Below are 22,243 nucleotides of genomic sequence, written 5' to 3'. Positions count from 1 at the left end.
TTCATCCTCTTACGTCATAATGTTAAACAACTTGGCCAGATAAAAAATAAAATGTGATTTTTAGTGGATCTTACCGATGGTGACGTCCGAGGAGCTGTGGGACTCCAGGAACCGGTTGAGGTGATGCCAGACAGTAGGGATCCACTCGATGATCCTCACCAGCTCAGCATTGCGCTGTCGGCTGCTGATCTCTGTCTCCATCAGCCTCCTCCTCAGGAACCGACCCAGGAAGCCCTTCACTGGCTCAGTATGGTTGGCACACAGCACCCACCTAGACAGGACACCCACACAGTGACCAGACAACAGTTTAGAGGATGATCAGTTACTGTTCAAATAGACCTATAATCAGGGTTAGGCAGAGAACAGAGATATCAGTCCATCCATTTATAAATACTGCCCTCTTGTGGGGTCTACATGACAAGTCACACAAATACAATTTTACATTTCAGAATAGAGATGACAATTGTTTACTGAAAAAAATACAGTCACATATAAGAAATGATAGGATATGATATACTTGAAGTTATGATGAAGCTGGAGGTTGGGAGTGGTCGATGTAGCCTGATTCATTGTTCCAATTATATAAGGCCTGTGAAAAAACAAGTAATTGAGGATTTAGGAGTGTCACACAAATACAAATATTTTTATGTGTGTGTATATGTGTGTGTGGGTGTGCCTGTGCGTCTCTGTGTGTGTGTGTGTACTGACCAGCGGTGGTGCTTGCAGCTGAGCAGGCCATTGAAGACCTCTCCCAGGGAGCTGCTGCGGTGCAGGTTGTCCAGTATGACCACCAGGGGCATGTTCACCCCATGACTCATACTATTACACTTGTCAGCCAGGTTAGACAGGTACTGACACAGCTCCTGGACACCAGCAACAAACAGACTACAGAGTTTACCATTTCCACATTAACCACACAATGATTCCCCATACAGCCTCTAAAATACCACAGATACCTATACATTACTAATGACATATCAAACATGTTTTCCAACTACTGTATCCTCCAACAGTTCAAATGTAAGGAGGAATAAGCATTTCCATTCGGTAATGTCCTCTGTCTCATATAGTTATACTCATTAGGGTTAGATTCTGGCACCTCTGCTCTCATACAGAAAGTATCCCATGGTAAAGGTTATTCCTACATATGAGTCATGATAGTGTTTGACAGACCTTGCTTGACTTGTGGTCTACGTTGAACGTGGCAATGGTCCCATCGGTGACCTCTCTCCTCTCCCTCAGCACCATGTGTTCGGCCAACCGGCTGGCCAGGAAGCTCTTTCCAGTGCCGCTGGGGCCAGACAGGATGATCCTGCCGTGGTCATGCAGCTGGGACACGTAGCGCTGCAGTAGGGGCTTGGGAATCAGTGTCTCGAATACCAGGCTGTCCTGGCTGTGCTCACACACACCTATAGGCAGGTGGCAGCACAGAACACATATATGTTAAAGGATATGTTCACTTTTTTTATTATTCACTTAATTGTTTTGTTATTCACTGATCCAGACAGCTTTTAATTACAGGGCTCAGATTTACTTAAATAGTGACTACTAGCAAAAAAAACGGGAGTGATAGGGCATAGATCTCATTTTCTAAACTTTGCACAGAGGTCCATTCTTGCCCATACCTTTGAGGGAGACAGAGATGGTGTCACTATCTCCAACAAGGTATCCACAGGGCAGGAGTTCAGGGGTGTCAGCCCCACTGGTGCGATGGATGTCCCCAATGCTATAGCCCAGGACACAGTCTGAGTTTAGACCCAGCTGGCTGACTGGGTCCACATGGATGATGTACTCCTGCAGGACCAGGGACCAATCACAAATCAGATACAAGACCTGGGACCAATTACATTATCAGATACAAGACCAGGGACCAATCAAATAATCAGATACAGGAACAGGGACCAATCACACATCAAATACAGGTGTAACTAGTCACTCCTCTACCAAGAGTTTTTAGTGCCTGTTGATTTACCTTGAAGAGACGTCTGACCACCCCATCAAGCACATCCCACTTAGTTTTCCCACTGACACCAATGCAACCAATCAGGAAATGACGAGGTCTACGGTCCTATAAAATAAGATATGATATTAAGGACAAATATGGGCACAGTCATACATTATTTGGTAGCCATTGTAATTTTTGTGAGTTGGAAATGTAAGAAGTTTGGTACCTCTTTCCACTTGGTGTCCTCATCCAGAGTTACGACCACCTTGACGTGTTGTCCTTCTTTCCATGAGCTACCGTCCCCGTTGTCCTCCAACAGCATGTCTACAGAGACAGGGACATAGATGTTGACTACTGCAAACCGGACTACAAACAATCACACACACACATACACACACACAGAGACTAAAACATGCACGCACGCACACTTCGATCACTTACTCACACACTCAATCTTACCGAGGCTGGTGGACTCTGTTAGGGCGAGGCCGTGCTGTGACTGGCCCGCTGAGGGTGAGGCCACTGAGGCCTGTGAGGCTGCTCTGCTGCAGCTGCCCTGACTCTCCATCTTCAGACAGTCATTCTCGGTCTTCAGCCTATCTATCTCGCCCTGAGGACAGGTTACAACACACCAGGTCAAACACAGCTCAAAGCATCTCACATTTATAGGGTGTGGAGTTTTCCCCAGGTCACAAGGTCAGGGAAACCTCCAGGCCCTCATCATGTCATATGTCATTGGTCATATGTGGTTACGTTATGGTCACCCTCACCTGCATGCGGTTCATGGACTCCCTGAGCTGGTCCAGCTGGTGGGCGGAGCTGAGGGCCTCCAGGCGTATGTCAGTCAGCTTCATCTCCTTGTCTCGGAGCTCACTGCGGAGCCCCATCACCTTCTCCGCCTCGCTGTCTGTGTACTCTGAGATCCTGCAGACAAGACATAGACAGTCTGGTCAGTTCAGGGTTATACAGAAGGCCAGTCCTCAATAGCACATCCCCAGAAAATCCCATGAAGCACATTCTCTTGCAGACAATTATCAGACAATTATGCTTTTCATACGGTGATCAAAAGCTCAGTAACATGCTATACAAGTACATGTTTTGTCACTGCCAAGAAATATTGTTACAACACACCAGGTCAAACACAGGTAAGGCACTGAATCACTGTGTTGTAGATAGGGGTCCAGGCAATCAGGCAATAGTAAACAGGACAAGATGAAGGTCCTGTGAAAGATGTGTGATTGGCTCCTTCATTCTAGTTTCAATAGCACAACAGGCATGAGTGATGAAGTTGAGATGAATTGTTAGGATAATCACTTGGTGCATCAAGGCCATTTGTTAGGAAAATCTATCATCAGAATTGATCATAAAGTGAATGGGGGTTTACAGACGTTATTCATACTCTATTACTGAGCCAGAGACCCAGTCCTCAACACCCCAGTTCTACCGCCCCGGCCACGCCCACTAACAGGCAGGGGAGAGAGAATGGGGCTAGAGAAACACAGGCAGACGGACAAGAGAGGGACAGATTCAATACAAACATCCAACTAGGGACTAAAACAATGAGGCCATGCAGTCTCTAATTATCACACACACAGTTATGCATGTGGTACTGGTATATAGGGGTTACTGGTGTATATGGGGTACTGGTGTATATGGGGAACTGGTGTATATGGGGAACTGGTGTATATGGGGAACTGGTGTATATGGGGAACTGGTGTATATGGGGAACTGGTGTATATGGGGAACTGGTGTATATGGGGAACTGGTGTATATGGGGAACTGGTGTATATGGGGAACTGGTGTATATGGGGAACTGGTATATATGGGGAACTGGTATATATACCCCTGAGTTGACTCCCGACCCCTGAGTTGAGGGAACAGGGAGCATCTATTATGATCCACTATCTCCTCCCAGTTTTAAACAGGTGAGCGTCTAATGTTATATTGGTCTGGGCCCAGGTACTCACAAAGAGTTGGAGTGGGAGTTCTGGAGCATGGGTGTAGAGGTGGTGGAGCAGTTATATGCTGTTAGCTTGGGGGAGGAGGGCAGGGAACAGTCGGTCATCTCCTCAATGTCTGAGTGGGAGGACGCAGACTTGGGCGACTTCTTCTTCCCAAATGCCTGCTTAAAGGAGCTCCGCAGCTGCAGCCGGGGACAGGGGGAGGAACAGGGAGCAGGGAAGAAAAGAGAGAGACCTGAGTACATAGTGAAACACACAGACACATCAGGGAGTTGAAAGAAAAACCTGTACACAAAGCATTTATAAACTTCTACTCTTTCACCATCTCCAACTGAACAAGTAATAGTATTTTTTGGAAAGAGTGTGTGATCTTACCTCATAAACCTGCCACACCATAGGAGAGCACAAGAGGGAAAATACAAGACAAAACAGCATGCTTATCATAGACAACTTCAACTTTTAGCTCACTTAAATAATCCAAGACCTTGTTCAGGTGTTAGGGACAGAGACTAGGCTGTTCACAAGGTAGCTCACTAAAGAGACTGAATGCAAACAAACAACTCACAGCTACACACAGGGAATGAACACCAGGCTATTAGAGAGAATAAGATATCACTTTGACAACTTCTCACTAATTGACATAACTACTCAATCACTAAAAGGCAGATTTAGATATTTAAACTCAGGAGCCGTCTCCCCCCTTGTGGTCAAATAGTCAGGTCCTCCACTGTTGTACTTCTAACCTATACATAGCTACAGATGTCCTATCTTAATTTGATCACACTGTTGTTGCAGATAATCTTCATTTAAACAGGTTAAAAAGGATTCTAAAGTTTGTTATTTTCACTTGAAAATATCAGACTTGATTTATTTTAACAAAAAATATAACAACCCCTATAAAAATGTCCATTAATTATAATCCACATAATAATTCACCTTTCCTGTTGCTGCAGGATTATTTTACTGCTGTGAGAAACAGGTCAAATTAAGATAGTACATCTGTACAAGTATCATCACTGTGGACAGTCTGCATACATAGTCATCTTTCACCTTCCCTCCAACACACGCAACAGCATTATTATATCAGGACAAAAGAACACACAGATATTTTAATTTGACTTCATAGGTTACAGGCCATGTTGAACCAGAATATACACACATCAGCCTTTTCTACAGGCAAAAAAATGTACATTGACCTAAGCTTGTATCTAACTATAACAGACTACAGACTAAACCTTATTGTAGCCACGTACAGTTTGTTTGCGGTTTTTCATATGCAATAAGAAAACGGCTCACAAAACTCCACTCACAGTCTATTTTCTAGAGGAGCTCCCTAAGAGCAATAAGCATATTCACCTTTGCTCCTGCACAAGGAGGCTGAGACAATCAGGAGGATTGGAGGAAAGGTCAAAAACACATTACAGATTAGACAGACAGACACACACAGAGCGACAGACAGAGAGTTAGCTTGTCAGCCAGCGACAGACAGACAGACACAGAGCGACAGACAGACAGCTAGCTAGTCAGCCAGCGACAGACAGACAGACAGACAGACAGACAGACAGACAGACAGACAGACAGACAGACAGACAGACAGACAGACAGACAGACAGACAGACAGACAGACAGACAGACAGACAGACAGACAGACAGACAGACAGACAGACAGACAGACAGACAGACAGACAGACAGACAGACAGACAGACAGACAGACAGACAGACAGACACAGACACACACAGAGCGACAGACAGACAGCTAGCTAGTTAGCCAGCGACAGACAGACAGACAGACAGAGACACACACAGAGCGACAGAAAGACAGTTAGCTAGTCAGTCAGCCAGCGACAGACAGACAGACATACACAGAGCGACAGACACACACAGAGCGACAGACACACACAGAGCGACAGACACACACAGAGAGACAGACACACACAGAGAGACAGACACACACAGAGAGACAGACACACACAGAGAGACAGACACAAACAGAGCGACAGACAGACACACACAGAGCGACAGACAGACACACACAGAGCGACAGACAGACAGCTAGCTAGTCAGCCAGAGACAGACAGACAGACAGTGGAGGACCTACCCAGTTCTTCTTCTTCTTGTTCTTGGAGTCCAGCTCCTGGTTGCTGCCCACACTGGAGTGGCTGGTGGCGCTTGTGATGCTGGACACACTGTCAGATGAGTGCTGTCTGTGGATACGCAGGTCCAGGTGAGACTGGGAGCTCTCATTGGCTGAAGCTATGGAATACACAAGAAAGTGACTGTGTTAGACAGGGACCAGATGATGACATAGAATTGGAATCCATTCAGATTCTGAGTCAGATGCTTTTCTCACTAGGCAATAACCATCTATCCTTGTTGTGTTTCCATGGTGATGTGGGAGGGAACTTCTCACCTGACCTATCACCGTTGCAGGAGGTCTCTGGGAGATTGATGTCACCGTTGATGACTGCCTGGACTGCGGTATTCTGCTTCTTCAGGTGTTCTATGGTCTTCCTCAGCTCGTTTAGCTCAGAGTCCTACAACACAACAACATGATAAAACAACACAATTAGCTCCACCATCCATCCAAGGAAGGACAGACATATTTGTAAGGAAACAGACCACAGCCCCAGTCCATACCTTCTGCTCAGCCGTGGTGGTAAGTCCCTGGAGTCGGATGGTCATGTTCCCCAAGCTCTGCTCAAATGCTGCTACCAGGTGAGCCTGAAGACATACACACAACAGTTCACATTTAGTGATCCATGTATGAGGAAAGTAAGCAAATTGACCTGCTGACAATGTAATTTGTAATCCCATCTCAAGGCTGTGAAAATGGCAACAAACTGCCACTTTCGGAAAAGGTCTTGCTCATAAGAACACACCCATGTACTTTTCATGACATGCATACACAGGTTATAATGGCAACTATGACATGGTGTACCGAGTATTTTGAGTAAGAATGACAGGTCAGAACATGTTGGAAATGGATCAATGCTGATGTAAAGGGTGATGGGGCAGGCTCTCTGACGGCTAGCTAGCTACAGTAGCTGTCTGGGAAGGGTTCCATGTTTTAGCAGCCTGGTAGAGATCAACATGAGGCCAACACAAGTCCTAACACACTCTAGCTAGCTCTCAGCTGCCTTAGTGAAACCAGAGACCTGCTATCTTCTCACAGCCACAGATGAGCACATGGGGACAAAGGAAAAAGAGTAATACAGTTTGGATGTTTTCATCTCATATGCGGAGTAAAAATAATCACCAGTATATGTTATATTTTGTAGAGATACAAGTATGGTAGAAACATGCTGCTAAAATTCATGCTCGTTATCAAATTACACCGTTGGAAATATGATGAAGATGTACAAAGAGATTGTAGACTCGCTCAGTATGCCGTCTGTTTGGCTATAATAAACATCCAAAGAAACCAACTCAAATGCATGAAATCAATGGACGGCTTGTGTTTTAGAAGATAAATGCAAACATTACACACCGCAGGTGTTTGGATTTCGAAAGGTTGGTTTCAGATATGACACATTATTTTATGCATTGATGTTGTTGATATGCTTTACAAATAAAAAAAAATCTGAGCAATTGATTTACATTCCACTGAAGAACCAAAGCATTATCAACTTTTGAAATCAAACCTGAAATCAAATATGAAGTTCCTGGTGTTAGATAACTAACAGCTTTCCAGCCAAAACAAAAGCAGAACATCAAGATAAAGGCAACAGAGACGAGTGTGTCCTCTGATAAAACATCTAGGACAGACACACTGAACTCCAACCTCAAGTTACAGCCCACAACGTAGCCATATTATTCCCTATACTGCTAGCCAGAGGTGCCAGTCAGATCCCACCTCAGTGAGGCCCTGCTGTGTGTTGCTGTCCCCCTGGTGGTGCCTCAGTATGGGCTGCAGCTGGCATCTGGCCCTCTCTCTGGCTGCCTCCTTCCCCAGGGACGGGTAGTGGTTCAGGGAATACCACGCCACCGGGCTGCAAGCCCTGGGACTTCTCGCTGACATGGTTAAAGCTCCTCAGCTCAAGGTGATCCAGCCTTTGATAAAGTATGAGTCCAATAGCAGACAGACGCTGAAGACTGATAGCTTCTGAGCTTCTGATCATCACACAGAGGTATGAGTAAACACGTCCTGATTCCTATCACAGCCCAGAGCCCGTTCTCCATGGAACATAAGCTGAAGGCAGAAGAGAATGCGGGGAACAGATCTGGAGGGCTTCCATCAGACAGAGGCGATGGTGTTGGGGCATGTGGCTGGCTGACAACTCCACTATCAAGCTGCACAGATTAGCTCCAGGATTATAGACGGGTTGGTTGTTAAGCAACAAAACTGACGTGTGTGCAACTATGGGGCAAAACAGACAGGGTTGGCTTAGATTGTTGACAACATGTAAACTACAGTACGCTCGGAAAGTACACAGACCCCTGGACTTTTCCCACATTTTGTTACGTTACAGCCTTATTCTAAAATGGATTAAATCTTCCCCCCCCCTCAATTTACACACAATATTCTATAATGACAAAGCAAAAACTGGTTTTTAGAAGTTTTTGCAACAAAAAAAAAAACGCGGAAATATCACATGTACATAAGTATTCAGACCATTTGCTCAGTACTTCATTGAAGCACCATTGGCAGCGATTACAGCCTCGAGTCTTCTTGGGTATTATGCTACAAGCTTTGCACACCGGTATTTGGGGAGTTTCTCCCATTCTTTTCTGTAGATCCTCTCAAGCTCCACAAGGTTGGATGGGGAGTGTCGCTGCCCAGATATTTTCAGGTCTCTCCAGAGATGTTCGATTGGATTCAAGTCTGGGCTCTGGCTGGGCCACTCAAGGATATTCAGAGACTTGTCCTGAAGCTACTCCTGCGTTGTCTTGGCTGGGTGCTTAGGGTCATTGTCTTGTTGGAAGGTGAACCTTTGCCCCAGTCTGAGGTCCTGAGTAGGTTTTCATCAAGGATCTCTGTACTTTGCTCCGTTCATCTTTCCCTCGATCCTGACTAGTCTCCCAGTTCATGCCGCTAAAAAATATCCCCACAGCATGATACTGCCACCACCATGCTTCACCTTAGGGATGGTGCCAGGTTTCCTCCAGACGTGACGCTTAGCATTCAGGCTAAATAGTTCAATCTTGGTTTCATCAGACTAGAGAATCTTGTTTCTCATGGTCTGGGAGTCCTTTAGGTGCCTTCTGGCAAACTGCAGGTGGGCTGTCATGTGCCTATTACTGAGGAGTGGCTTCCGTCTGGCCACTCTACCATAAAGGCCTGATTGGTGGAGTGCTGCGGAGATGATTGTCCTTCTGGAAGGTTCTCCCATCTCCACAGAGGAACTCTGGAGCTCTGTCAGAGTGACCATTGGGTTCTTGGTCACCTCCCTGCCCAAGGCCCTTCTTCCTTGATTGCTCAGTTTGGCCAGGCGGCCAGCTCTAGGAAGAGTCTAGGTGGTTCCAAACTTCTTCCATTTAAGAATGATGGAGGCCATTGTGTTCTTGGGGACCTTCAATGCTGCAGATATTTTTTGTTACCCTTCCCCAGATGTGTGCCTCGACACAATCCTATCTTGGAGCTCTACGGACAATTTCTTCGACCTCATGGCTTAGTTTTTGCTCTGACATGCATGGTCAACTGTGGGACCTTATATAGACAGGTGTGAGCCTTTCCAAATCATGCCCAATCAATTGAATTTACCACAGGTGGACTCCAATCAATTTGTAGAAACATCAAGGATGATTAATGGAAACAGGATGCACCTGAGCTCAATTTCGAGTCTCATAGCAAAGGGTCTGAATACTTACGTAAATAAGGTATTTTTATTTGCAAAAATGTCTAAAAACCAGTTTTCACTTCGTCATTATGGGGTATTGTGTGTAGATTGATAAAAAAAAATACATATTTAATCAATTTTAGAATAAGGCTGTAACGTAACAAAATGTGGAAAAAGTTAAGTGGTCTGAATATTTCTGAATGCATTGTATATTTAATCTCCAAATGTTTATTGAAAACATACTGTAAATACATTTGCAGAATGAGCACTTGTCTCTCAAATACATTGTTAGAGTTGTTGGTTAGCTAGCTTGCAATTTTTTTGACATATTAGCATGATATCACTCAAAACACCTCAAAACAAGACATGGTATGGATAAGAAGATAAAACAAGACATGATATGGATAAGAAGATAAAACTAGCTAAAACAAGACATGATATGGATAAGAAGATAAAACTAGCTAAAACAAGACATGATATGGATAAGAAGATAAAACTAGCTAAAACAAGACATGATATGGATAAGAAGATAAAACTAGCTAAAACAAGACATGATATGGATAAGAAGATAAAACTAGCTAAAACAAGACATGGTATGGATAAGAAGATAAAACTAGCTAAAACAAGACATGGTATGGATAAGAAGATAAAACTAGCTAAAACAAGACATGGTATGGATAAGAAGATAAAACTAGCTAAAACAAGACATGGTATGGATAAGAAGATAAAACTAGCTAAAACAAGCCACCTACGATTCCCCACATGGCGGCTTCTTGTCATTTTTGCTAGCTATCTGACCGTTCATAATTAAACAATGCACACCTTTCGGCTACATCAATGTATTTTTGTGACGTTGTCAGCCAAACCATCTATTCTCGGTAAGTCAGCCAGTCAGTCATGCAGCCAGTCAGTCAGTCATTCAGTCAGTCAGGTCCTAGTGCAGGTCTGTCTCGTAGGGCCGTTAGGGTCAGGCCATACTCTAGCAGCCTAACACGAGTGCTCTTACATGGGGCTACAGCCTTCATTTTTTATTTTTTATTTTACCTTTATTTAACCAGGCAAGTCAGTTAAGAACACATTCTTATTTTCAATGACGGCCTGGGAACAGTGGGTTAACTGCCTGTTCAGGGGCAGAACGACAGATTTGTACCTTGTCAGCTCAGGGGTTTGAACTCACAACCTTCCGGTTACTAGTCCAACGCTCTAACCACTAGGCTACCCATACTCCACACCAAGTTTCCACAGCTGCAGGAACCTCCAACCTGCTTTGTTGTGAAATCTCTGTTGTGAGATCACATGACCAGTGTGGATGCGGGCCAGAGGATGCACCATTTAATTAGGTCGTTACTGCTGGGCCATTGTGTTTGTTTGCATTCAGAGAGAAGATAGAGAAGATATGTGGTTCAATGCTTCCCACACCATTCCACAGTGTCATGTTCAATGCTTCCCCTCTCAGACCATTCCACAGTGTCATGTTCAATGCTTCCCCTCTCAGACCATTCCACAGTGTCATGTTCAATGCTTCCCCTCTCAGACCATTACACAGTGTCATGTTCAATGCTTCCCCTCTCAGACCATTCCACAGTGTCATGTTCAATGCTTCCCCTCTCAGACCATTACACAGTGTCATGTTCAATGCTTCTCCTCTCAGACCATTCCACAGTGTCATGTTCAATGCTTCCCCTCTCAGACCATTCCACAGTGTCATGTTCAATGCTTCCCCTCTCAGACCATTACACAGTGTCATGTTCAATGCTTCTCCTCTCAGACCATTCCACAGTGTCATGTTCAATGCTTCCCCTCTCAGACCATTCCACTGTGTCATGTTCAATGCTTCCCCTCTCAGACCATTCCACAGTGTCATGTTCAATGCTTCCCCTCTCAGACCATTCCACTGTGTCATGTTCAATGCTTCCCCTCTCAGACCATTCCACTGTGTCATGTTCAATGCTTGCCCTCTCAAACCATTCCACAGTAATATGCAACATTAACACAAATTAGTTCCATTGAGCACAACCAAGACATTACATACAGTTTCTACCAGCATAACAATGAGAACCACAGTGCAAAGCATAGTAACCCTTTGCCATCGTACTTACATTAGCACTCATTTGAGTGGTCAGAGCAGACACCTTCTCTTGGGAGGCGTCCAGTTCTCTCCGCAGCTTACGAATCTGAGAACAGAAAAACAAGATCATGCTTATCTACAGGAAATACGATACATACCATATATGATACAGTAGTATGTATTCCATTGAATATAACAGAGTATTTTGAGTAAGAATGATAGGGATTTGGTTGCTCCTGAGGGGCAGCTGAGTCAGTCGGTACACGTTCAGCTGCTAACAAAGCCTGTAACTTCAGGGCTCATAAATGGTTATACTGCTATGGGGGACCCCAAACCCTCCAAAATAAAAGTAAATCAGATAGCATATGATAGCAAAATGTGTAGAATTGCAGGAAATTAGCTTTAAAACAGCAACATTTTCTCTCAGCCTCATGGCAAAATGTATAGAATAGCAGGACATTTGCTTTAAAATAGTAACATTTTCTCTTAGCCTCATGATAAAATGTGTAGAATAGCAAAACTGTACATTTTTCTCTCTGCACCATGGCAAAATGTGTTGAAATGCTGGGCCTCCCAGGTGGCGCAGTGGTCTAGGGTTTTTGCATCACAGTGCTAGCTGTGCCACCAGAGACCCTGGGTTCGCGTCCAGGCTCTGTCGCAGCCGGCCACGACTGAGAGGTCCGTGGGGCGACGCACAATTGGCCTAGCGTAGTCCGGGTTAGGGAGGGTTTGGCCGGTAGGGATATCCTTGTCTCATCGCGCACCAGCAACTCCTGTGGCGGTCCGGGCGCCAGTTGCACGGTGTTTCCTCCGACACATTGGTCCGGCTGGCTTCCGGGTTGGATGCGTGCTGTGTTAAGAAGGAGTGCGGCTTGGTTGGGATGTGTTTCGGAGGACGCATGTCTTTCGACCTTCGTCTCTCCCGAGTCCATACGGGAGTTGTAGCGATGAGACAAGATAGTCACTAATAATAATTGGATACCACGAAATTGGGGAAAAAAAGGGGGGAAAAAATAAAATAAATAAAGTGTTGAAATGCAGTAAGTAAAAAACAAATGATATTGGGGGGTGGTGGGCCCCCATAGGTCAGGCCCACCACCCCCCAATATCATTTTTGTTTTACTTACTGCATTTCAACACTTTTTTAAATATATTTTTTAATTTTATCCCCCTTTTCTCCCCAATTTTGTAGTATCCAATTATTAGTGAATGTTGTGTCACGACTTCCACATAAGGTGGCTCCTGTCCCTGTTCGGGCGGCGCTCGGCGGTCATCGTCAGCGGTCTACTAGCTGCCACCGATCCTTTATCCTTTTCATTTGGTTTTGTCTGTCTTGTCGTTCACCTGTGTCCCAATTTGGTTAATTAGTGTGGTATTTTAATCTCGCCCTACCCTCTTGGTTTTGTTTGGGATTGTTTGGGCTACATTCGCTCTCTCCTGCGCCTGACTCCACCCCCACCTCTCCTTGGGGAGAACCTGACACATTGTGTGAAAGTAAAGTACACAAAGTTGTTCTTACCTCTGACTGAGCTTTCTCCTCAGGCTATGGAAATGGAAGAGGAGCAAAGAGAAGGAAACAAATAGGGTTTAGCATGTCAGAGTGTGCATGGGATAAGACGACATGACAAACAATCTGAACATATTCATTTTCCATCTAAGGCTACAGTGAATCCCTAGGGGCACAGTTAACTCGCAATGCAATTCAGCAGTCAATTCAGACATAACCTTATGCCTAACCCTACACTATCTAGAACCTAAAAAGGTTTTTTGGCTATCCCCATAGGATAACCCTTTGAAGAATCCTTTTTGGTTCCCGGTAGATCCCTTTAGAGAACCCAAAATAGTTCTACCTGGAACCAAAAAGGTTTCTTCTACGGGGACAGCTAAATAACCCTTTTTTGTAACAGCGTAACCTTAAATTTAGACCAAAAATGGAGCTCATTTGTACTTTGTGGCTGGGGAATCTGACTTTGTGGCTGGGGAATCTGATTTTGTGGCTGGGGAATCTGACTTTGTTGCTGGGGAATCTGACTTTGTTGCTGGGGAATCTGACTTTGTTGCTGGGGAATCTGACTTTGTGGCTGGGGAAGCTAGTGGAAACCAGATTAACCCTAGTCCTAAACTAAAAAGTATTCTCAATGAAGAATTAAAATAACTTTTTAGCCCAGGACTAGGCTTAATCTGTGTCTGGGAAACCAGCCCTTAGCATATCCATGTGTTTGGATAGTCAGTGGAGTGCATAGACAGACAGCGAAGTGGCGCTCACCGTGGAGTAGACAGACGAAGTGCTGGACACCAGAGACACAGAGGAGGCGTGGACTGGAGAGAAACAAAAACACAACGTTCAACTCATTCATCTGCCGACATCATTCATGGCACACTGGGCACAGATGTCAATTACACGTTGGTTCCACATAATTTCATTGAAATGACGTGGAAACAACTTTGATTCAACCAGTGGTGGGTGTATGATTCACGTAAACAGGGATTAATCTCAACCTGAAGACTGGAAACAGGAACATGCATGAACAGGTCCTGAATGTTTACAACAGAGGTGCTGTACTTGTGTGTGTGTGTGTGTGTGTGTGTGTGTGTGTGTGTGTGGCGCTGTTAATGTAACTAGTTTACTTTGTAGTCTACACTTTAATTGTGCTGATATGGTTGAAACACACACAGCAGCACCAGTCTGGCTAACTCTACAGTTCACATGTCCAAATTCAACTGTATGATGCGTTCCCACTTTACCAGCAGTCATTAGCCTATACACCTCAGTCCAATGCTCTAACCACTAGGCTACCTGCCGCCCCATTTCCCTATAACGCACGGTATATGAGCATGGTAGAATTCAATGGCTATGGTTCATTCTTACATGTTCTATGTTTGAGCTGATTTTGAAAGCTAAAGTCGAATTGAAAACATTATTGGCATTGTTGAATTTGATTTCCATAATAGCAAGTTAGGACTGATGGTTTGGTTCGCTAACTAGCAAGTCTGTTTGGTTACCAAGGCAACTACTGTAGCTATCGAGTAAACCTAAACACATTTCAAATGAACACAGTCCTTCGTTAATTTCCACAGAACGCATAGGCCCTTGTTGATTATCCCTTACATATTCTCTAGTGAGTACTGTCAATGCCATAACATTAACACAGCCTCTCTCTCGTCATTCATCATAATTTAATGGAACCACAATATCCCTGCAGGACTAAAACAGCAACGGGATGTGCCAAACTTAACTAAATGCTTATCTGCTTATGAAGCCTTTGTACAAACAAGCCACAGTTATCCAGAGCCCTGAGTGTGTTCTCCAGACTGATTCAAGTGTCACAGAGTTCATTGACGTGTGTGGATGGATCATTTTTATTTTACCTTAATTTAACTAGGCAAGTGGGTTAAGAACAAATTCTTATTTACAATGACAGCCTACACCGGTCAAACATGGGCCAATTGTGCACTGCCCTATGGGACTACCAATCACAGCCTGGATTTGAACCAGGGTGTCTGTAGTAACATCTTAAGCACTAAGCCTTAAACTGCTGCGCCACTCGGGAACCCTAGATGGTAGGGAATAAGACACTAGTCTTCCACAAGAAATTCCATAATTTGGCATTTTGTTTTCATTGGTGGAAAACGCTGTCTCAAGCGCCACTACAGAATCTCCCGTAATTGTTCAAACAGGATTGATATCTGGTGACTGAGACGGCAACGGCATATCGTGAAATATCAGCAAGTTGAGCAGTTTGTCACTGGAGCTTCTGCCAAACGTGCCCCAACAGTCTCCCCTCTTTCAAAGTCACGGAGATCTCTTCTTCTAGCCATGGTAGCCAAAATAATAGGCAACTGGGCCTTCCCAGCATTTGTATACCTGACCCAAAGCATGATGGTATTTTGGTATTTTATTAGGCTCCCCATTAGCTGTTGCAAAAGCAGCAGCTACTCTTCCTGGAGTCCACACAAAACATGAAACATAATACAGAATGACATAATACAGAACATCAATAGACAGGAACAGCTCAAAGACAGAACTACATACATTTTTTAAAAGGCAAACAGCCTACATATCAATGCATACACACAAACTATCTAGGTCAAATAGGGGAGAGGCTTTGTGCTGTGAGGTGTTGCTTTATCTGTTTTTTGAAATAAGGTTTGCTGTTTATTTCAGCAATATGAGATGGAAGGAAGTTCCATGCAATAAGGGCTCTATATAATACTGTACGTTTTCTTGAATTTGTTCTGGATTTGGGGACTATGAAAAGACCCCTTGTTGCATTTCTGGTGGGATAACCGAGCTCTGTGTAAGTTGACCAGGCAAACAATTTGGGATTTTCAACACATTAATGTTTCTTATATATGTAGAGCTGGTAATGAATGGTGGGATGTTAATTCCACACTTGTGTGGAAGCACCTGCTTTCAATATACTTTGTATCCCTCATTAATCAAGTGTTTCCATTATTTTGGCAGTTACCTATATTATTCTTTGAAATGACCATTGAACTGCAGTACATATCCCAGATTACACCTTTACATGCTAGGACGTTGGATTAATTTTTCAAGTTGGGAATGGATGCTTGTCTTTTCTGAAACATATATTTAGGAGTCGTGAAAGAAGGTAGAGTACATCTACATGTACTGTGATTAGAGCAGATATTTTCCCAGGTTTACTCTATCACATGTGATCTAAAAGTACAAAAGTAGGCACTGGGGTGCCATCAAACACAACCCTGTGCCCTGCTCCTGTCTGGAGAGAGAGCAGGTCTGTAGAGCTGGTGTTGAGTCAGATGTCAATCTACGATGGGAGAGGAGATATTTATCAGCCTTTCTATTCCTTCTCCTCCTCCTCCTCCTAACCTTGGCCTACATGCCACAACACCACAGCTCAACATGACTCTGAGACTTGCCCTTGGACACGAACAAATCAACAGCCAACACCAGCCAAGAAATTGACATCATACAGGGATCAGTTAAAGAGAGAGCCTCGGGACAAGCAATAAACCACAAGAGCACCAAGACATTCAGCCAAAGAAGTGTAGTCAATCATCAAACCTCAGTCTATGTACGTACATCGAACAAACTGCTTCTTTGTGTGTCCCAATTCAACTGTTAACGTGTGGAAAGACTGAAATAATAAAAGGTAATGAAATACTTCACTAGTGATTTAAATGGTTGGTTGAACAAGCATGTGGATTCAATAAACATTAATTTTGTAAATTAAAAAAAAGTATATCTTTCAATAGTGCCCTGTTAAAAAGGCTTTCAAAAAAAACCTCTTAGTTAACAACAATCTGCAAGCATGGCTACATTTTTTAAAGGAATTCTAATCCCTTTCTGTTTTGTGCGTGATCGTCTTTCGTGTGTTGGAGTTCGAGTCCTGTTTTGTCCTTGTTTTGTAACAGGAGTTTTGTTCCGTTCTTGGATTGAGTAAATACAGGGTTTTTTACTCTTACCTGTGTCCTGCGCCTGACTCCTTCGCTATCTGCTAGATAGACTCTGACATGTGGAGTGGAAGTCATCTATCAAATAAATAAATGTACCTACATTTTGAGAGCTTGGGACGATAAGGGTCTTTCTGCAAAAAGATGATTCTTGGTTTGAATGGTGTCAGTGATTTTTTTTATCTTGTATTATTTTGAATTTAACAACATGAATTGGAGTTTTTAGAGTACTATACAGTTAGAGAACATTGAACAGGACATGGCTATGCAGATAGAACCTTATAGTCCCAAGCTCTCAATTTCTCTGAGGCTCTGTGTGATAGCAGGTAGATGGAGGGGTATGTCAGTCTGTCTTACCCTCCTCCAGGCCTTCTCTGGAGGACCCAGAGCTGGTCATGGTGCGACTCTTCTCCTCTAGAGACATGGACGAGTTCCTCAGACGGGGGTCACTGTATGGGTCATACGAACCGTCCTGATTGGCCAGGCCGCTGCGGAGGTTTGCCAGGTTGATCTGTGCCGCCGTGGTAGGGCTGCCTGCTGGGACACAGCCGTCACATAACAAAGGTCAAAGAATATCTTAAACAGACATGGACAGAGGGCATTGATCAGATATGTTTGCCGTTTGTATCTTACTCTTCACTCATAGTGGAAAGTAAGAGTGAAATACAACATAACAGATATAATCACTACTACTTTTCCTTACACTATCGGAGAAGTCTCTTGAGAGAGACGAAACATTAAGTCAGCATGTACACAATATTTAGTCCATTGTACAGTGATGACTATCACTGCTCCTATAGTGTTAATCAAAGTGATGAGTAGGGAGGGTTGAGGCTACACCTACCAAGCTGGGAGAAGTTGAAGCGGGCTCCGGAGGGCGAGGTGAGGCTGGAGGTGGGGTAGAAGGGTGAGCTGGCGGCAGACTCCTGAAGACCTCCTGCAGAGTGGGAACGCAGCCAATCCCGGTGGTCGTCATGACTACGTAGCTGGGGCAGGTGGCCGTACCTGCAGAGAGATGACAGGAGATGCTGAAAATCCAACCTCACATCAACATCTTTGTGTGAATGCTGCAAGTCACAATCTGCACAGATAATGATAATAACCTAGGCTGTTGGTGGACAGGGAGGCACATGGGTAACATCAAGGCTGTGTGATAACGTGCAGGGTGTACAGTCACAACATGGTCTACAAAATCACAGAGCATGGGATTATGCATTATATATTGTATGATACAGGTGGAAGTTGTACGTCAATGCACGTTCATGAAAACCATACTTAATACCACCCCCCCAAAAACATTATACAAAAATAAATACTTATATTAATTGTTTTATGTATGTATTTTTTTCCTGAGTAAACTGCTCAAGGAAATGGTGGCTTACAGAGATGTGTTTTGAGAGTTCAGCCCTTGTTAGGCTAGGGGCAATTCATGTTTGGTGGAGGTAGGTGTGTGGCCATTCTGAACATGTAGACAAAACATAGAGACAGGACACAGCTACAGATAACAGCTACCAATAGAAGCTTCACAGCTGTGGTGTGATCTTTCTTAGTTCCACACACTTTGATATACATCTCAAGATTATGTTTCAGACTCCAGCCCTGTCCTTCCCAGTGTAGCCAGCAGAGGGCATTATACATGCTGTGAAAGAGATGGAGGCAGCGATAACATCCAACAGTCACTTCACTTCACAAACACAGGACACTACACACAGGCAGCTGTTTCACCATCAAGCAAGCCTAACTCCATATAGACACATTTACCTGTCCTGTTTCCGGGGTAAAGTGTTTCGGCTGGGACTACCCAAGGGAGAGGAGAGAGGGCTAAGGCTAGGGGGAAGGGAGGGGTTAGTGGTGTAGGGGGTTAGGGGGTAAGGGTAAACAACAGAGAGAGGAGGAGCACAGATAGAAGGGGGAAACAGAGAGATCAACAGTCAAGATAGAATCCATGCTTTCATTACACCAACAACTAGGAGTCAGTCTCCTATCATCTCCTAGATCATCAATATGGCCACTCAAACTCTACTGTTAGAAAGTGACTAAACCCTCATGAACACAACAGATCGAAGGTTGAGATACAAAGGGAAGAAAAGAGAGGAGAGCATGTAGCCGACATTAAAACACATAGCCACACCTGGCAGCTCTTAAACCAAACCCACTCCTACCTGTCTGAGAAGCCAGTTTTGATGCCGTTGTTCCTGACGCAGGCTGGCAGTGTGTCGTGACCAGGGCCGTGGTGTCCGTGGCCTCCGCTGCCCAGAGACAGGTCGATGGACTCGCTGCTGGTGGCAAGGCTGCTGAGGGAGGGGTAGCCGGGGCTCAGAGTGTCCCTGCTGAGGGTGCTGTTCCAGGCCAGGCTGTGGGAGGGGGTGGACAGGGCCGAACTGGGACTGGAGGCCAGGGGGGAGAGGGAGTGTGCCTCCACACCCAGACGACCTCCACCCCCATATAGAGGGCTACTGCCCCCGCTACTGGCTGAGGGGGAGTCCAGAGCGCCGCCCTGCTGGCCAGAGTTGGCGTGGAGGTTGGAGATGACGGTGGAGTTGTTCATGTTCTCTGTGGTGGTGACTGGGGCATGCTGCTTGCCCTGCTTGCCTCCGAACAGTCTGGACGGCACAGGAAGGAAGCAGAGGAGAAGAGTGAGAGGAGAGTTAAATGGTACATGGGTATAAGCAGGGAATTGTTGAAGTAATCTTTGATTAAAATACTCCTTAATGCAAAGATAAGCAACACAAATGTATATTATAACGTTGCCACGACAACACAATCCCTACTTCATGGTATAATCACATCATCAGAAGACAAATATATCCATCTCTCTGATTCGCTGGTCCGGTTTGGCTGTCCATGTGAGCAGCTATCATACATATTTGACCGCGCATTTTTATCAACACGTCATTTACATTAAAACAGGATGTAAAGTACGTCCTACAGACGCCATATTAGCTTGGACAACATTAAAGGGTTAAATGAGAAGGGAGACTCTCAGACCACTGAGGGGAAACAGATGCTACATTTTCTCATTACCTCATCAGGCAATTAGTTAAGTCCAAGCAGCATTATCAGATAAAGCAACACCAGCCAACCCAGCACTGGGTTTGAGCTAGAGAAAACACTGGACCCTCAGACTGGGCCCTGTCACCCTGCTTTTAATGACCACTGATAGACCATTATATCAAGAGAGGCCTAGTGATAAGCCAAGCCTTTTAAATCACTCATGATTCATGGGCAGACTCCAAAAAAACATCATGAAACCCTGATAAGCCAAGAGCTCTCAGTTTTATTTAATGTTACTACAACGCTGATATGATGATTATCCCAACTAAAATCAGTTTGCACTCTGCCTGAATATGTCACATACCCACTGGGCACAAACATCAGTTCATGTCTAGTTTTGATTTACATTTGACTGAGTTGTCAACTATTGTGAATGTAACGTGAAATCAACAAAAAATGTCATGTCATTGGATTTATTAAAAAAGTTACATAGATTTTTTTTTGCAAATTCAATGAGTTTCCACGTTGATTCAACGCCATCACATAGCTTTTTGGGGTTGAAATGACGTGGAAACAACATTGATTCAACCAGTTTTGCCCAGTGGGAATCATAAGCAGGTGGTAGTGCTTTCAGGGCTAGTGGAAGGAACTCTCAGACTCATCCAGTGTTAGTGTGAGACAGCGCTTGATGACTGAGGCTAGGGGGTATGGAGGTGGTGGGCTGACCTGCGCATGGTAGGGGAGGAGACGTCTGGGTACTTTCCCCCTGGTTGCCTGGCTCCCGGGGCTGTGGGACTGGCTTCAGAGGACACCCCCTTCTCCCGGTCTGTCTGGTTGGATCCAGAGCCAGGAAGGGGGGTGCCACCAGCGCTGGGTTTGGGGACTTGGCTGCGGCTTTTGGGGCCATGGAGCGTGTTGGACTTGCTGCTGAGATTGGAGTCGATGCTGTTGCTGGACGAGCGGCTTGTGCTGCGTCCCCCACCAGAGGCTCTGCTGGGCCGGGGGAGGCTGCGGTACTGCAGGGTGGAGTGTGAGCTCACAGGTAGGTAGCCATCATCCACACTGGCCTGGCGACCAAGACCCCGACCCCCGTGGAGCTGCACTGACTTGGGGATCTTTCCCAGGGTGGCTGAGCCACTGGTGATGGTCACTCCGCTGGCTGTCACCATGGTCATACCTCCTCCTGCATGCTTCTTAAATCCAAAGGTGTTGGTGGTGGGGGTGCGGCTGGAGCTGGAGGAGGAGGGGGGCTTCTTGGCCTCGTCTCCACTGCTGCGGCCCGTGTATGATGGGGAGCGCTGCATGCTACACTTGGCCCGGGGAGAGAGATGATGCTGGCCCTTCTCAGACACCTTGGCGTCGTCCGTTTTACCTGTGGGTGGAGACATGACAGTCTATCAACCATGGCCCACCAGATACAACGTATCTGTGGTTGACTGCTGGCTGCCTCATCACACACTACAGGAACACATGTACATTGAACAAAAATATTCAACAATTTCAAAGATTTTACTGAGACAAATCAGTCAATTGAAATAAACTCATTAGGCCCTAATCTATGGATTTCACAACTGGGAATACAGATATGTATCTGTTGGTCACAGATACCTTAAAAACAAGGTAGGGGCGTGGATCAGAAAACCAGTCAGTATCTGGTGTGACCACCATTTGCCTCATGCAGCGCGACACATCTCCTTCGCATAAAGTTGATCAGGCTGTTGACTGTGGCCTGTTGTCCCACTCCTCTTCAATAGATGTGCGAAGTTGCTGGTTATTGGCGGAAAATGGCACATGCTGTCATACACGTCGATCCAGAGCGTCCCAAACATGCTCAATGAGTGACATGTCTGGTGAGTATGCAAGCCATGGAAGAACTGGGACATTTTCAGCTTCCAGGAATTGTGAACAGATCCTTGCAACATGGGACAGCGAATTATCATGCTGAAACATGAGGTGATGGCAGCGGATTAATGGCACGATAATGGGCCTCAGGATCTCGTCTCAGTATCTCTCTTCATTCAAATTGCCATCTATAAAATGCAATTGTGTTCATTGCATCAT

General features: G+C 44.9%; 1 protein-coding gene across 3 annotated transcripts in view; it reads right to left on the bottom strand.

Moving 5' to 3' along the window:
* Positions 1–22,243, bottom strand: part of LOC109867015 (neuron navigator 2) — a 77,340-nt gene that overhangs the window by 4,325 nt on the left and 50,772 nt on the right. Inside the window, exons 9-29 of one of the 3 annotated variants that reach the window (XM_031801138.1) lie at positions 20,909–21,554; positions 19,351–19,791; positions 18,950–19,015; positions 18,033–18,193; positions 17,546–17,725; positions 14,019–14,071; positions 13,272–13,295; positions 11,784–11,858; positions 6,545–6,628; positions 6,318–6,441; positions 6,006–6,160; positions 3,913–4,088; positions 2,716–2,869; positions 2,405–2,555; positions 2,172–2,269; positions 1,973–2,068; positions 1,626–1,794; positions 1,174–1,409; positions 709–863; positions 518–589; positions 75–271 (exon numbers count right to left, since the gene is read on the bottom strand). In XM_031801138.1, coding sequence (XP_031656998.1) covers positions 75–271; positions 518–589; positions 709–863; positions 1,174–1,409; positions 1,626–1,794; positions 1,973–2,068; positions 2,172–2,269; positions 2,405–2,555; positions 2,716–2,869; positions 3,913–4,088; positions 6,006–6,160; positions 6,318–6,441; positions 6,545–6,628; positions 11,784–11,858; positions 13,272–13,295; positions 14,019–14,071; positions 17,546–17,725; positions 18,033–18,193; positions 18,950–19,015; positions 19,351–19,791; positions 20,909–21,554 — 3,513 coding nt within the window. The remainder of the gene's footprint in view (positions 1–74; positions 272–517; positions 590–708; positions 864–1,173; positions 1,410–1,625; positions 1,795–1,972; positions 2,069–2,171; positions 2,270–2,404; positions 2,556–2,715; positions 2,870–3,912; positions 4,089–6,005; positions 6,161–6,317; positions 6,442–6,544; positions 6,629–11,783; positions 11,859–13,271; positions 13,296–14,018; positions 14,072–17,545; positions 17,726–18,032; positions 18,194–18,949; positions 19,016–19,350; positions 19,792–20,908; positions 21,555–22,243) is intronic. The other 2 variants (XM_031801139.1, XM_031801140.1) reach the window with 2 other exon arrangements.

This window comes from Oncorhynchus kisutch, linkage group LG22, assembly GCF_002021735.2.
Source record: "Oncorhynchus kisutch isolate 150728-3 linkage group LG22, Okis_V2, whole genome shotgun sequence".
In the NCBI taxonomy this organism is placed as follows: Eukaryota; Metazoa; Chordata; class Actinopteri; order Salmoniformes; family Salmonidae; genus Oncorhynchus; species Oncorhynchus kisutch.
Note: the sequence above shows the minus strand (reverse complement) of the source record. Positions and strands in the feature narration are given on the sequence as shown.